The 17768-nt window shown below is 36.9% G+C and overlaps 1 protein-coding gene across 19 annotated transcripts in view; it reads right to left on the bottom strand.

Annotated features, from left to right (window-relative positions):
* nrxn3b (neurexin 3b) overlaps window positions 1-17768 on the bottom strand; it is a 163910-nt gene that overhangs the window by 10544 nt on the left and 135598 nt on the right. For 13 of the 19 annotated variants that reach the window (XR_014116957.1, XR_014116972.1, XR_014116974.1 and 10 more), the window contains 3 exons: window positions 16852-16941; window positions 15004-15314; window positions 6693-6771 (listed from right to left, as the gene is read on the bottom strand). Coding sequence is in view for 16 of the 19 variants with exons in the window: in XM_035529387.2 (XP_035385280.1) it covers window positions 6693-6771; window positions 15004-15314; window positions 16852-16941 (480 nt within the window). In the remaining 3 variants the exon portion in view is untranslated. The remainder of the gene's footprint in view (window positions 1-6692; window positions 6772-15003; window positions 15315-16851; window positions 16942-17768) is intronic. The other 6 variants (XM_035529391.2, XM_081696553.1, XM_081696538.1 and 3 more) reach the window with 1 other exon arrangement.

The following is a 17768-nucleotide window of genomic DNA, read 5'->3' as shown; positions in this document are numbered from 1 at the left end:
ACAAATGTTTCTGTACACTATACCAGCCACTTGGCTATGGTGTTCCATGTATGCCCTGCCTGCTAGCATCTGGCATCTTAAGACAACATGCTGGATTGTCTCAGGCTATTGTCTCAGGCTATTTGCATAGCCTGCATCTGAGGTCCTGCCTGGTGTGGTAGATCCCAGCCTCCACTGATTTCGGGTTTAGGGCTTGTTCCTGTGCTACCATTACTAGTGCCTCTGTGCTGTCTTTCAATCCAGACCTTTCCAGCCATTGGTAAGACAATGACTTTCCAGCAATTCCTCCCATGATGGTCTCTGTTCCTCCTCACTTACATCTTCCTCGGGTTTCTGCTGTCTGAGGTACTCACTAAGCACTTTGTCACTTGGGGCCATTATCTTGGTGTATTACTGGATGTTGGTTGTTTCATCCTGGAGAGTGGCTCTGATGCTCACTAGTCCTTGGTACCCTCCTTCTGCTTATTGTTGACTCAGTGTGCTGGATTTGGGTTAAAACTCTCCATGTGTTGTGAGGAGTTTGTCTTGAGGTCAGTAGATTCTATATCCTCCTTAGGCCCTCTTATTATGCCAACAGGGTATCTGATTACTGGCAGGGCATAGGTGTTGATAGCTCAGATCTTGTTATTCCCATTCAGCTGACTTCACATGACTTGCAGGTATTTGGCTTTACCTGCTGTCCTTAAGGCCTCTTCATGATTCCCATTTGCCTGTGGGATGCCAAGGTACATGTAGCCATCCTCAACATCTGTTATATTACCATCTGGTAGTGTGATCGCCCCTGTTCTAGCCACCTTTCCTCTCCTTGTAACCATGTGACCACACTTATCTAGTCTGAATGACATTCCAATATCATTGTTGTATAACCTGGTGAAATGGATTAATGAGTCGATGTGGAATTGCCCCTTTCTGGGGATCCTTCAGGATCTGCCCAGCCTTTAGTCGACCCTTCAGGGTGGGTTCCATCCATTTTTCCTTCCAAGTGCTCATGGACAGCAGTCAGCTTCTTCAGCCAGTAGGCATGGATCATGTCAAAACGTACAGCTGTCCAGTTCTTATGTGAAGCTTCCTTTTCCCACATGCCTTTGCAGGATTGTTCAGTCTCTGGCTTTGGTGGAGCTGTTCTTATGCCGTTGCCCAGGAGCCCACTTTTCATCAGTTTGTCCTCGTCCTTCAACATCTGACATGGAGTTTGTTGACCAGGACAACAACTTAGCTGGTATGTCTCTCTTATTCTCATCTGTCATTGTCAATAAGGTAGGTGAGTAGCATTAAGGACCTTGCTTAAGGGACCACTCAGGATTCAAACCCCCAATCTCCTGTACCAAAGTCAGTGGTGTAACCCACCACTGATTGAGAAGACTGAGAAGTCAGTAAGATTGAGAAGAGAGTGGACTTGAATATTTGAATGAGGCCAAAGGCCAAAGCCTTTCTCTGCAGACGAGGCTGCTGTGCATGTAATGAAATGTCAACATTGCTGGCCAACAAACAAGCAGAAATTAATCTTACTATTCAGTAAAAGAACTAGCACAAACTTATTTCATGCTTAGATGTTTAATAACAAAATCTGTCATGAATAGTGCTAAATAAGCAGTAAACCACTTATGAGAACTTTTATCTGCAAGAGCACAAGCACACATAAATATCAGAATAAACACTGATACAACTGCCTAGGTTAGATATTTTCAGCAACATCCAAAAAAATCTATGCTAACCAATAGCCATGGCATCAGAAACAAACTAACATTACCCAGCAGCGATATTACAGCAAAGTGAGAAATGTAAAAATGAGAAAAGTCTGTACTGTTACCATTACCATGTTAACTTTGTGATTATAATTTTTTTAATCAAGCAGGATTAATTAACTACTCATGAAGATGAAATGTGGCTAACTTTGCATTGGTTTTGAATCCTCACACATTTGACACTCCCCCCCCCACTTGTCATGTGGTATGGCCTGCAGCGTGCAAGGGGGGGGGGGGGGGAGTTCACCCTCATTTGTAGCTATGCCCTCATTGATTGCGCGTGCCGTCATGTGTTTTGTCTGTCTATTTAAACCTCTGCTAATATGTTCATTAATATGATGATCAATTGTGTTGATCATTGTTTGTTGATGTATGTTAAATGTTTGTGTATGTTTTGTTAAATGTTTTGTTAAATGTTGCTGTAGCCTGTGTCCAGTTAAATGTTTAGTCATATCCGTTGTGTGAGTACCACCGTCATAGTATATGTTCTGTGCTAATAAATGCCTTTTGCTATTGAGGGAGCCCACTGGGGACTACTGAATGAGTGGAGAGGAGGGTACTGTGAGGACTCACCTGATGCTATGATGCTGTGTAATTAATTAATTATGTGTAGTAAGTGATGACATCAGAATTTGTTGTATTTTCCAGCCCTGAGTTCATGTAATTTCAGTGCATTTTCTTTATATATAACTGGGGTAGTAAATAATGATGGCCTGTTTAGTCATATTTTCAATTTACAGCTCCAGTGTCATGTACTCAGTGTATTAAGGTTAGTTACTGTCTTTGTACCAAGCTGACAGCTACGAAACTAAGTAAGAACTCACAGTATTAGTATTTCACAACCTTAATACTGCATCATCTTACTAGAAGAACTACCAAGCAACTAATTAATTTTTTATTGGTAGATAGAACTTTATACCATTATTTCACCATTTAATTTCTGTCCTACCACTACAATTACAGTCTGACCATGTTTATACCTACATATTAGCATAAATTGCTAATTAAATGTTTTCATTTTCATCATCAGTGAGAAATGAGAGTAGAACAATGCAAAATCATGTCTGTAAATTATTGAGTTTTCAAAGTTTGGGAACAGCCGGTTTTACTGTTATATGCCTTAATTTGAGTGGTAGTCCTCTTACAGATGCTTTCTTGTGGAATTTTCTTTAGGTCAAACGTAGATTCAACAGTAGTACACAAACAGTAGGATGATTCTATGTCAAATCACCTGAAAAAAGAAGGTTTCGATGCCATCCATCAGGGAAGATTTTGTTTTTCTTTATAAACAAAAAAATTGTAATGTAGATGATCATGTCAAATTATTCAATAACAAGTCATTTACATTATAGGTTAATAAGAGCTAATAGTGTTGAATTAAATTTTTTTTATAGGTTATTTGTTTATTGTGATTTCAGTGATAAGACAAAAATACATCGCTTATAGGCCTATTTTTATTACATTAGTGAGAGTGCCTGTCCTAGCAGAAAATGGCTAACTGTGCTTGTTACAAATGAGTGTTTTTATTTGCATCCAATAAACATGTTTATACGATTCCTCTGATATCACTTCTTTTGCATTTTCTATTGTAATACGATGTGTGAGAGGTGGCATTGAAACCCTTGACACAGAATGATCCAAGGAACAAAATTGCAAAATTGACAAATATATATGCAAATACACAAAAGATGAGAGAGAATAGCTTAGTTGTACCACAACAGCAGTCTCAAACACACATGAGTAAGCAGGTTAGTGAGAGAGCACGCTTATGAAAGAAGAAGCATGTAAAATGGTCCCAATTTGTTCCATGCAATAGCAGATGGTGGTCCCCAGTTGTTAGCCTAAGATGCATGCCACAATTGCTATTATTAAATAACAACAAATAGAATAGAAAAACAGATATACTTTGCGGCAATAAAATTGTTTTATGCCATCAGCATTCAAACAGACATATATACAGACATGGTGAGAGAGGAACCAAAGATGGCTGTGTGTGTGTATGTGTGTGTGTGTGTGTGTGTGTTGAGAATGTAAGGTGAAAGAAGGGACCTGAAACTTTCTTTCACAGCCATCGTCCTAGGGATAGAATGGGATTGCACAAGGCCAAAAAATGATGAAAGCAAGAAAATATTTTGTTGCCTTTCATTTTCTTTTGCATAGAGTATAGGGATGTTTTATTTCATCCTTAAGGCACAAAACATAATAAAAATGAGGAGGAGAACTTTAGTGTCTCTCTCGCTCTTTTTTTTCAAACCACCAAAATTTCATGCGGTACAAGATGAAGCAAAACCACTTTATACTGGAAAATAGACAGATGAGGACATCAAAGTAAAAAGTAAAAAAGACAACATGGAAAAAAGAAGAGTATCTAAATCATAAAGAACAGGATGACATAAAATACAGTAGGAAGATTTAGATGCGTTTCCCCACATGGAAGATCTAAACAAAATGAAAGCTGAAACAATGCTCATGCAAACTTTTCGTAAAATCTGAAGTAGGAGTGATACAAAAAGTGATATGAATTTCTGTGTCAACATATATTAAATGAATGGCAGTCTGCTAAGTATAAGATTAAATATTAGAATGTGCAAATGTATTTTAGAGATCTGGATGTTTTCAACAAAAGGATAAACAATTGGCAACTGGTCTTCCTGTAATGTAAATCATAGCAATTTGTATCAAATTCTATGCATATTTTGTAATAATCTGGGTGCAGTTATGTGAATTCTAGATTCCTTAATTAGTGCTGTGACTTTCATGTCCAGTAATTAAAACCTATAGACAAAAAATGGCTCTTATGTCTGCTTTCACAATTAAAATTAATAATAGGCATAATGCATATGAAAGATTATAAAACCATCAAAGCCCCAAATCTCTAAAACACCAAGATCTCAAACATTGTTTTATCACTTAACTATAAAGTTGTACTGAATTACTCTTGTGACATACAATAATGAAGAGCATTCTGTGTGTAAAACAATGAACACACAAATTCGAGAATATCTGTTCTCTATTAGAATGTTAACATAAGGCAAGCCTTCAATGCATGAAAAATTAAAAGTAAGAAGTAGTTTCCCTTGCAATTAATCTGCACCATATTGCATATTTCTATGTTATAAGCACTTTTTTATTTAATGATTTCAAAATGTATCCTTTGTCAAACAAACACACAATGCAAGAAATCAATTGTGTATAAGATACATTTTGAAGCATCAGCACATACAACATGGAGATTGATAAAGTTTTGCTGCCCTCTCATAACTGAGGAAACAAAATTAGTAGACATGCATAACCATGTTGATTAGGTCCCTGTTGTAAAGTGTAACTCTTTTTAGTAGTTCAGCCTGTTTCCAGGTCAAGTCAGATATATATATATATATATATATATATATATATATATATATATATAAACCAAGATTCCATGAAGTAACTGTTGAGTTTAATCATGTTAAAAAGGGATGATTTTGAAGTCTTTATGTATAATATCAATCAATGTTTCATTTCTAGGATGATAAGTGAGGACCAAAAGAATTCTTGTTGGCTTAAAGGTGCCATAGAATGGAAGACCACATTTACCTTGGCAAAGCTGAATAGTTTTCAATAAATGGAACTGACATAACATGAAACTCAAACTGTTTGCCACCTCCTTCAAATATAAATCCCACATAAGGAAAACAAGGTCATAAAACAGTCCAATTCCAAAAATCCTAAACTGTTATATCTGATTGATATTTATGCCCCTTACAGTAGACCACATTCCACCCGAGGCAATAACATGGACCTGCACAGCTGAAAACTCAACAGGTATTGGGAAGAACAAAGCAACACAGCACCAGATATAGCTGACATTAATATTTAAGAGGATCCTGGACAAGTTTTTAGTTTGCTATGCCCATTTCACTTGTCTCTCAAACCTTAAACAATATCGAGAAGGTTTCAGTCAGTGTTTGACAATGAAAAGAGGGGCAATTCTAAATTTTATATACTGCAACCTCCAAGTAGCTCGCTAGTCATGCTGTGAGATTTTATTCATTTTAGACAGTTGAAGCCAGATCGTCTTACACTTACACAGTTTCATAGTGAGCTAAAATGTACTTTTTTTTCCAAGATAAAATAAATATAGGTAACTTTAGCTACTAGCAAGCCCTTTGTAACTAACTACCATAGCTAGTTAACTAAATAGTATAATAACCTAGCTCATTTATATGGAGGTTAATTTTATTTTCCCATTCACAGAAACAGTGTCATACATCTACAGTATAAGATGTATCTTGTCATTGCCTTTGTCAATTAATTTTTTTAAATTCTTGTTGATTATATTTAATCAACATGACATAGCTCAGAAGCTAGCTAATTACTTTGGTTGCTTAGAGATGTCCTCTACATAGCCAGTTAGATAGCTAAACTGCTTCTTTTAGCTAATGCTGGCCTGGTCACCAGTGAAGTGGAAATGATTGCCATTTGACATCTAGCTCTGTTAAAATCAGTTTTGTTTGAGAATGAGAGAGATATTGTGGTTCCTCACCAAACACCTGCCAATCAGAGCATAAGCCCATGAAAAATGCTTGTTGAAAAAGAAAACAACGCATTTCATTTTAGGGTCAAATTATAGGGTTATAATTAGGCATGTAATACCGCATCAACATTTTACTATACAGTTACACCCTGGAATCCTCTTCTCTCTCTCTCTCTCTCTCTCTCTCTCTCTCTCTCTCTCTCTCTCTCTCTCACACACACACACACACACACACACACACACACACACACACACACACACACACGTGTGTGTGATGTGTATGTTATGCAAACTGATTGTACTATCTCTCTTTGAAGTTACACTGTGGTCTCATAGGATGTGATGCTTTGAGGAGAAAACACTCATTTGCAAATCAAATAAAGTAAAAGAGACCAGGACTAAGCAAGCATTAGTCAATACATCCATCCCACCTGGATGCCCTGTATCGCACTCCTCCAGGTCCTCGTCATCACTAGAACATTCCGCTGAGGACACAATGTCATCTGTTGTCTGCCAATTTAATCAGAGAAATAGTCAAAGAAAACAAATATAAACAAACTTCTTTTTTACATTTCATACTTATGACTTACTTACTGCTTTATTTATTTATTTTAATCATGACTTTTTTTTTTAACCATGTAGCCATGGTAAAAAAAAAACAAAACTGTACAAGGCAGCGTCATGTCTTCTTTGAATTCACATATACTATTTCTCCTGGATTGATTTTACCTAATAATAAATAAATGCTATATATTAGCTAGGAAGAATATGTTTCTGGCATATTCCCTCTTCCCTTTTCACAGCTTCACTTAGCAAAAGCCAAAATGTAGAAGAAGTGTAGACTAAGCCGAGTCCTATCTTGTCAGGTCAAGTAAAATGTATTTATATAGTGCTTTTTCAACAGTTGTCACAAAGCAGCTTTAAAATTGTTTGAGACCAAACAAGTGAGCAAGCCAAGGGTAACATTGGCAAGGAAACATTTGCAATAGCATGAGGAAGAAACCTTGAGCGGAACCAAGACAAAAAAAAATAAGGGGGGGGGGGGGCATCCTCCTCTAGCTGACAACAGACACTACAATAGTAACAATATAAACATTAAAGAGCAAGGAATATCTGGCTTCTGCTTTATGCTAGTGATTAGCAACTAGTATATAAACTACCAAAAAAAAAAAAAGATGGATAAATGTCTGTGAAAAACTTCAAGTCCCCTGGGCTGACACTGCAGAGATACCATGCCAGTGTTGAGCAAGGAAGGGCCCTTCCTTTACCTTTCACCTATTTCACTTTCACTCAGCAATTCACCCCTCTTCTATACATCTAACTTTCTGCTTCTTTGTCCAGGACATTACCAGTATCATAATTTTCACCCTGGAATATAGGAGCATATTACTACTGCTTTAAATATGAACACAAATTCTGCCTGACTTTAGCTTACCATGCACAATCAAAATACTCAGTGCACATCTCAAAGGACACTTCCATCTGAATTTATTTGTAAAGCTATCAGTATTTGTAATGAATTTTTCTTTTTTCCTCTGTCATATATTCAAAGTAACACCTGGAAATGAGAAGTGCTCCAATGACATATTTTTCTTTCCATAGGTGTATGTTCTACAAAGTAAAATCTTAGTGCAAAGTAACCCTCAAATTACTGTATGATTGTTTATTTGATTTGGGGAAATTGTCCACTGTTTTCTTTTTTACTCTGTTATTTTTTTATTACTGCATGCAAAATAGTTAACCACTTGTAATTGTCTGTACTGGTAATGTTATATGAACCAGCTGGACAAAATATATGTCAAGTAGTAGGAAATATATGCCAAGTAGGAAAAGATTTAAATTAAGTGTTTAATTGCTTTGCATGCTATTCTACATGTATATAACTAATTGTGTTGTATGAACCTGATTCAAGGATCATGAGGTAGGAAACTATTAAAAAAATATCTGATTATTTCATTTCATTTTAACTTTGTTCATTGTTTACCTCTTTAGAATGCCTTGAAAGGAATCTCGCCCCTGTTGTTAAAGAATGTTAATATGCATGAACCCCGAACGGGCGCTTTCCGTCCTTTGTATCTAAATCTGTAATCTGTTGAATATGTGGAGTTTTGAGTGCTGCAACAAAAGGTGCACTTTGTATTGGCAACTGCTATTTCATGTTTGTCTCTGCCCTTCACCCAAATAAGTAAATCTGTAAACTTTCCTGTTTTTTTTTATTTTTAATTTTAGCAAAATAACATTCTCTCTATCTATTTTATTCTTCCTGCAATCCAGCAGTATAAGTTGTATTTCTGATTTATGCTTGCCCTTGTCCTTCAAGACTATGTTCAAAATGTAGGCAAATTGGATTTGTTTCTCAAATCAGATCTGTCTGTACTGTCTGTATCAGTCTATACTGTATCAGATTTGTGTGTCCCTATATAATCAATGCATGGGTTGCTGTGGTAATGACATGGGCATTAGTAACTACATAGCTAAGGTGGTGACGAAAATTTCATACACGGATGCAGCAGAGATGGAGATGGTCCATAATCTCAACTTCCATTGCAGTTCAGAACTCTTATGTTGCACCAAACAAACTCAGCAATGGAGGAGGCTAGAACACATGTCAATGAAACCCAGTACTTCTGTCACTCTGGAATTGGCATTGTTGTTTGTTGCATAGTCAGTGATGCAAATGAAATCCAGTTTGAGCATCCAGAGCATGCAGACATATTTCAAACCACCTCATACCTCATACAGAGTATGGAACATGACATCATGTCACATCATGTCACTGTGCAGGAGACTAGTTGTTCATATGTGTTTGAGATAAAAGAACCTACTCAAAATGAATGAAACATTTTTCCATACATTGATACAGCTCATTAACACTGCAGAAAGAAAAAGAAAGAAGATATGAAGATAAAGAAGAAAAAGCTGGATGCTAGATGCTGAAGAGGTTACAGTCTATTAATAAACTTTCAAAGGGGCAAAAATGCTCCTAGATCACATACATTATAAACACTACCTCTTTGGTACTTCCTAGGGAAAAATCTGTTGAGGTTTCACTTAATGTGAGTGCTATGGGGCCTACATCTCACCGAGAGACTTCCTCTCCTTCAGCACCTTGTTGCTATTTATCTTAGCTTGTGGGTTTTTCCTGCAGTGTGAAATCACTTCAAAGTCTGGTCAGATGTAAAACTGTGTTAGCAATAAGAAGAGGTTTCAACAAGCCAGGCTAATCCTCACCATATCAAGTAAAAAATGAATTTTTGCCTGAACCTGGGCTAAATCCTTAAGTCAGTGAAGCTGGCCTCTAAACTTGATTGTGTGTCTCTGATATCTGTTGTCTTGTGATGATGTAGAAAATACATGGCAACAGCTGTGAATGTGACAACCATGATATTGTGCTGAACAACAATAATGTGTTTAACACTGCACAATGATTCTAATCTAGAATTGCTTTTATACACACACACACACACACACACACACACACACACACACACACACACACACAATGACAATTAAATTTGAATCTTGTTACCAAGAGAAGATTATGTGTAGACTGTTTATAAACTGTGTTCTAGGAAACCACCGAGATTCTTTGCATATCTAGCATCCAGCACAAGCTGGTGATATTGGTTTGTTATAAAGGGGAGTGAGAGAAAGTGCTGTTAATTGGGGGTGTTCTCACAGCTCAGCTCCTATCTGGGCTGAAGAATAAAGGAAACTTTACTCAGTCATATGCGTTGTTTGTGCTTCCTTAGCCGGGGAATAGGGAATAATTTTCCCTGTAACCCCCAGAGACCTATAACACAACCCCTGAGGTAGACCCACTGGAGGGATTACATCTCCTGGCTAGGGATTACATTTCCTGGCCAGGGAACATCTGGGGATCCCCCCATGAAGAGTTGGAGGAAATAAATACTCTCTTCATTATTAATGTGCAGTATTTCTCACAATCAGTGCACTTATATGTTGCTTACCTCATGGTTAGTGTAAGCAATTAAACTGACTCACCCATCTCACCCATCCTAGGGTTTGATACTTTGTTTGTAAACTTCATTCTAGGACTATGAGGTATGAAAATGTTTAAGAAATATGTGTTTTTTTTTCTTTTGTTTAATTGAGCCTGTTGAACCTTACTAGAATGTCTTCCAGGAATTATTTGTCTCAATCCTGAAAACAAAGACTGTTGACTATGCATTAACCAAGGCATTCCCATTCCCCAGCATATATCTGATAAAAGGTTTGAGCCCCTGTCATTGTAGAGTGTAGACTGGAGTGGGGCTGTGAGTGACCCCTTCCCCCCATAGAACTTCAGCACGAAGAAATCAAACTTTTTCCTTTTGAAAGTCAATGGCCTCTTGCTAAGCGGTTAAACAGACTCAATTTTCATGTTAACTAGTCAAAGTAGTTCACATTGTTGTGTTGATTGAGACTGAAGTTTCATTTTATGGCTGGCAATGAATCATTCCAGAATCATCATTAAATACAATCCCACAGATCATTTAATCATTATCAGACTACATCACTCGTGCAGGGTCAAGCCAGCAATGCGACAGAGAGTGGACTCTCTCTCAAGGCCATCCAAGTAGTTTTTCACAGACATTTATCCATCTTTTTTTTTTTTGGTAGTTTATATACTAGTTGCTAATCACTAGCATAAAGCAGAAGCCAGATATTCCTTGCTCTTTAATGTTTATATTGTTACTATTGTAGTGTCTGTTGTCAGCTAGAGGAGGATGCCCCCCCCCCTTATTTTTTTTTGTCTTGGTTCCGCTCAAGGTTTCTTCCTCATGCTATTGCAAATTTTTCCTTGCCAATGTCACCCTTGGCTTGCTCACTTGTTTGGTCTCAAACATTTGTAAAGCTGCTTTGTGGCAACTGTTGAAAAAGCACTATATAAATACATTTTACTTGACCTGACAAGATAGAACTCGTTGGCTTAGTCTACACTAAGTCGAATGGGTGGTAAGGACAGGCATTTCCCTTTTTACATTATCAGTTGGTATCAATAGTAATGCTACTCATACTATTACATAAAATACATCAAAAATAAATCAGGTAACTCTTTCCTCCAATCTGTGATGCAGCCTTCTCAACCCTCTAATTAGATCTCCCTCAAGCTGTTTCATAACATTTGCTCCTTCTCCTCTAAGTCTTACTCTTATACCGTTAGTCATGCTCTCTCACCACAAATCTCATTTGGTTAATAAGTTTCCTTTTGTTGGTCGTTATTTGGTTTGATAAGCAGATTGCCTAATTGATCATTCTTATAGGTTACTCTTATTAGGTAGCCACCTTGGTCCACCATGAATCTAGTTTGTGTTAATTCATGTTGTTTACATTATTTGTTACATTTGTTATACCATAGTGATTTTAGAAGACTCAATACCTCTGGTCATTAGTAGCATCTTAATCAATGAATTTTATGCATGTTCTATCTCTGTTTTTCAATAAAAAATACTTGTAGTTATAACACATGTGAGTCAAGAGTGATATTCATAAATAATCACATTATCGAACTGCCAACTTTCTTGAGTTGGGATTGAATTAATAATCATTAGCAAATTAATAAAAATTTGATAATTTCCCCTGTTAATCAGGGTGGTACCCCGATTAATCCCAATTAATTATGATTGACAATTTATTAAAGTGTTAAAACCACTACACATTGGTGAATACAAACTAAAAGCATCCCTCCTAAAAAGTCTTTCTCTCTGCACTCCTTACAAACTAGCTGATTCAGTGCTCCATTTCAACTGGGTGATTTCTGATCTGCATTATCCTGTCCAATCTTGGCTTTGCAGTAGGACTTGAGGAAAGCTATGATGGGGTGAACTGATGGCACTGGGCCATGTCTACCCATAGTCCACCAAGCTCATGCTAAGACACAGATGGAATTGGAAATATAAAACAATTTCCCATTCACTCTCCTCTAGGCAGTGTCTTTTTCTGTCAATCTCAGGTCCTCTACCAGAGGCCGTGGAGCATGAGGGTCCAGTGATCTCAGATGTCGAACCTAGGAGCCACTCTCCCAGTTTGGGGGTCATAGCCTCTAGTGCTCTGATTATCACGGGAACCACTGTTGCCATTACATCCCACACTTTTTCCAGCTCTCTTCTCAGCCCTTGGTATTTTTTAAGCTTTTTGATGTGCCTTGGTCCTGATGTTGCAATCACTTGGTATTGCTATATCTTATCACTACAGCCCTCTGCTCTATGTCCATCAATAATATGTCTAGTTGGTTAGCCATTACCATTTTGTCAGTGAGGATCTGGAAGTCCCATAGGATCATAGCTTGACCATTCTCCACCACCTTCTGGGGTGTGTTCCACTCTGATCTCAGAACTTCTAGCCTGTCCTTGGCACAGACTTTTCTGTATACTATGTCAGCCACTTGTTATGGCATTCCATGTATGCTCTGCCTGCTAGTATCTTGCATTCCACTGTTATGTGCTGAATTGTCTAAGGGGCATCTTTGCACAGCCTGCATCTGTGATCCTCCCTGGTGTGGTAGATCACAGCTGCTGCTGATCTTCTTTTCAGAGCTTGCTCCTCTGCTGCCATGATTAGTGCCTCCATGCTGTCTTTCAATCCAATCTACTTCAGCCATTTGTCAGTGGTACATACCATGTAGGGGTTTATTTTCCCATGATGGTTCCTGCTCCTCCTCATTCCCACCCTTCTTGGGTTTCTGCTGTCTGAGGTACTAACTAAGCACTTCATCACTTGGAGTCATCTTCCTGGCATACTTCTGGATCATTGATGTGTCATTCTGGATAGTGGCACTGATCTTCACTAATCTTTGGTCCCCCTCCTTCGACTAAGTGTATAGTCTCAGAGTGCTGCATTTGAGCTGAAACCTTCTGTGTATTACTTGTCTTGATGTCAGTGACTTATGTCTCCTCCTTTGGCCAGTGTATTATGCCAGCAGGATAATTGGTGACTGGTAGTCATAGGTGTTGATAGCCTGGATCTTGTTTTTCTAATTCAACTGACTTTTCAGGACTTGTCTCACTCTTTGACATTTGGTTGTGGCTGTTTTCATTGTGGCTTCCTCAAGGTTTCCATTTCCCCATGGGATTCCAAAGTACTTGTAACTGTCCTCAGCATCTGCAATGTTGCCTTCTAGTAGTATGATCTAGTAGTATGATCAACCTTCAATTCTGACTACCTTTCCTGTCCTTGTAAACATCTGACCACTTATCCAGTTTGAATGACATTCCGAAGTCATTACTGTATATCCTGGTGAGATGGATTAGTGTGTCAATGTCTTTTTCACTTCTGGGATACAGCTGGATGTCATCCTTGTAGTCAATTCTGACAGTGAACATGTTGGTCTGTCTGGTCTTACAGTCCTGAGTGACTGTTTTATCCACAAGTAGCTGCTGCTTAGCTCCTATGGTGTTCTTGCCAATGCCTTTCTGTCCCTATGACATATAACATCCCTATGTCTGTATGTGTTATGGGCTGGAATGTGTTTAGATGTGCTATTGAACTACCTATAGTCTAATCAGACTGGCTTGTGCACCTGTGTGGAGGGAGGGACTATTACCTATTGAATTTCATATCTGTAGTACTTTCTGTCTGATCTGGGCAATTTGTTTCAGTGAGGAATCGGAATAAGGATAAGAAAAACTCTAGCAAATACAATAGGGTCCCAGAACCTATGGTGCATGTACCATTAATAAGTAAATAACAAGATTATAGCTGGAATTACTATCTACTATCTATACTATTACTTATTATCTGTCTTAGGCAGTTACACTGCGAAATGGGTTTAATGCTGAATAAGGGATAGTATACTGATGCAATCACCCCGTCAAGTGTATGTACATTAGCAAAGAATATTTAACATTAAGCAAGGATCAGATTCTAATTTTCACAAGTGTTTTTAAAACTCAGAAAACATGCTTAGATTACTAAGGAAAAGGGTAAAAGGAAGGATAAAAAGAATAGTAAGAATATAAAAATTTGCTTATAAACAAGCCCGCTTCTGCTTCCATTCTATTTGTTACAAAAGCTGAGCTACAGCATCTATTTCTGTTCACCTTTTGGTCACCTGTTTGTTCACTGGACCAACAAGGGCTTATCCCTTTGGAATCTCAGGGCATTTCCTCTGTTTCTGCATCTCTCTCTCTCTCTCTCTCTCTCTCTCTCTCTCTCTCTCTCTCTCTCTCTCTCTCTCTATATATATATATATATATATATATATATATATATATATATATATATATATATATATATATATATATATATATATATATAAATTCACTTTAAAAGGTACCCATAGCATGATACCAATATATTTCATATCAAAATGTTCTGAACAATCTCATCTTTCTTCCTAATGATGTACCATTTGACATAGAGCACAGTATAAAGAAATAATATGGCCCCAAACTGAATATATGACATCAGATTTTAGAAATTTCACAATAGTCTTATTTCACATTTCTTGCTCCACACTGCTTGCAAAAAAAGATCTTTTTCCAGACAAAGTACCAGTTGAAGTGCCCTGCAGTTACATTAGTGTGCAACCTTTGAATCCTCAACATGCTTCCATGACAACTCTGAATGTGAGCTGAAACAGAATTTAACCGATTTTCTAGTGGATACACAAGTTTCCCTCCACAAAAACAGCTAAAGCCTTTTAAAGTCTTCAAATTCAGTTTAATTTCGAGACAATAAGTGAAAAATAAAGAAAAAGATTTATTTAGCAATGGTGACAGTAATAGATTGGATTATTACCTGACTGGTGGGTGGGGAGCGTTGCTTTCGTGTCGTGGTTGTTGATAGGGTAGTAGTGGTTTCTATGAAGGTGGTGGACATTTCAGGGGGCATGGAAGTGGTTGTGTGGGAAGGACTTCGTCTGGCCGGCATATCACCCACTAGCCTCACGCTGCCATTCACCTTGATGTTTGCATGACCCTTTGCGGCCATGTTAAGAACCTTCAGCCCATTGTAATACAGGCCAGAGAGCTGCCCTTGGTATGAACGCTTGCGATCAGTTCCACCAATTGAGATTGTGGCTTGGGTATTGAAGATAGTAAGCTGTCGGCCTATAGAAAAAAATCAAATCAGAACAACAGTCACATACAGCATTCTAACATACTATATATTCATATGGAATATATGTAAGATGGACACAGAACATTAGCCCACAAAACTGAATGTACATAATTGTTCACTGTACTGCCTATGACCATCTTTACACTGTGCATACATATTTTGAGGTCACAAATGTAGAAGAGAGATGAGTTATTGTAGCATCTCTTGAAACATGTGCATAAGCCTATCATTAACAAACCAGTTCTAAATATACAATATATTTTTATATACCTATCCCTGACAGACAGCTAAGCACCAGAGAGAATGCTTACACCAGCTGATTAATTCATGCTACAGGACTGAGTGTATTTTTAATCAAAGAAGACATTTATTTATTTCAAAAATAAATATCCTCCACTTGAAAAATGTTCCCACATTTATGATTAGGAACACCTATAATGTAAATGCTGAATATGTTCTACACTCAGTATATATATCTATAAACACTTGGCAATTTTGCTGTGTAACTAATGTATTCATTTAACGTTATATTACTGAAAAACAGGATGTGCATGTGCGTGTGTGTGTGTGTTTGTGTGGGGGTGGGTGGGTGCATGTGTGTGTGTGTGTGTGTGTGTGTGTGTGTGTGTGTGTGTGTGTGGGTGTGGGGGTAGAAACATGAACAGTAAAATATCCATACCAGTGTGGCCTGATTAAGACTGTGACACACTTACAATTATATTGCATTGAACAAAAAATGGAGGGGAAAAAAAATACATATCTCATACACAAAGAAATATGATTCATGCATGTAATACCACTAATGAGAATTTGCATAGGCTTTAAATGGCGTTAAAGAGACTTTAAAAGAATTATCTTATGAGATTTAAGCAGTGACCTTTTTATGAGCATTATTAATTATTTATTATCATTTTATTATAAGGACTTCAATGCTAAATTAATCAATATTATACCCCATTGTAGCATTGTTTTTAAAATTCAGATGTAAAGAGCTATTGGTATTACTTTATCAGAATAATCAGCTTAACTAAATAATTAAATATGACATATCAATTATGAAATAAAAGAGAATCATTAAAATACACCAGCACCATTTAGTTGCTTGCAGAGATGAGCTCCATAAACTTGTTAAATTTTATGATCCTATGATTATAATTTTGAATGTCTGCATGATTTTAGGAATTGGAAATGCCAGTGGGACTTTCACAAAAAATGTTGAACAATGCAATAATATAGCAACCCAGGATATTCAATATTTAAGCTTCTTTCTTAGTTTTTACATTATACCTTTATTCAATATTCTTTGTCAGTCCCTTTAACTTGTGAATGGTTCAAGAAATTATTTAATGGAGATAAATAAGATTCACAGACTGCGCAAAAAAAGAATGGGGAAATTAAAAAATTCAAGAAATTAAAACACTTTTAAAACATTAATTAGGGGATTAAGGTTTGTTAGATCAGTTCATAGTAAATTGGCATAACAAGAAACATATGTAAATAAATGTTATTTATGTTGTTGTAAGTTACCTTTCTCATGTAGCCAATCTTCGACCGGCCGGGTATATTTGAACGGGATTTTCTTATTAGCCATTTGATAGCGCTCAATGTCACTGTTTCCTTTAAAGTTCGAAATTTAAAAAAAACCCACACATTTCACATTTAAATTCCATTTAAGACAATGTTTAGCCATGTTTAGAATTAATTAGGTGTTATGCTTATAAGTTTATGTGAATTCGTTGACTTCAAATATTTAAATATGCATTTATGTAGAACAGAAACCCACCTGAACAACTCATTGTGTAAAAAAAATAAAACATAAAAAATAAAAAAACTAACTTCACAAACAGAAATAAATGTTTCCAGAACCATGCACAATTAAAAACATTTGCTTCATAATAACATATGGCTATAAAGCATAGACATACAAAAGTTAATTTACAAATACAGGCCAATGGATATCACATGCTCTAAAATCTCAGAGAACAAAGCATTTTACCAATAGAAAGCAGAGTCAAGCTGGAAAAATGCACATTGATGACACAAACCTGAGGACCTTGTGGACAATGAATACAGATAAGATTATTACAAAGTGTGGTGTGGTACTATACGATTGGGACAAATGGAAAGAATATCATTTCATATCATGAATTTCTTATAAAATCTGATTATATCAATAGTGTTGTTTTCATACAATTGTTCAGATTTCTGCATGAAATAATTCTGTCTGGGTTTTCAGATAGAACTAGGATTATTAGTGGATTGGGACAGTTGCCCATTCCTGAGGTATAACATCCAAATATATTCCATTGCAAACCCAAATCCATTGTTTCTACCAGTGCAAAAGCAAATATTACTGTTCAGTGTGTCTGAATGTATGTATGTATATCTGAATTAATATATGTATGCATTTATTTACTTACTCTCACAGCACTCCTCTCCTCTTA

This window comes from Electrophorus electricus, chromosome 2, assembly GCF_041902795.1.
Source record: "Electrophorus electricus isolate QZ-2024a chromosome 2, ASM4190279v1, whole genome shotgun sequence".
Classification (NCBI taxonomy): domain Eukaryota; kingdom Metazoa; phylum Chordata; class Actinopteri; order Gymnotiformes; family Gymnotidae; genus Electrophorus; species Electrophorus electricus.
The sequence above is the reverse complement of the archived record's forward strand: the minus strand, read 5'-3'. Positions and strand labels throughout refer to the sequence as shown.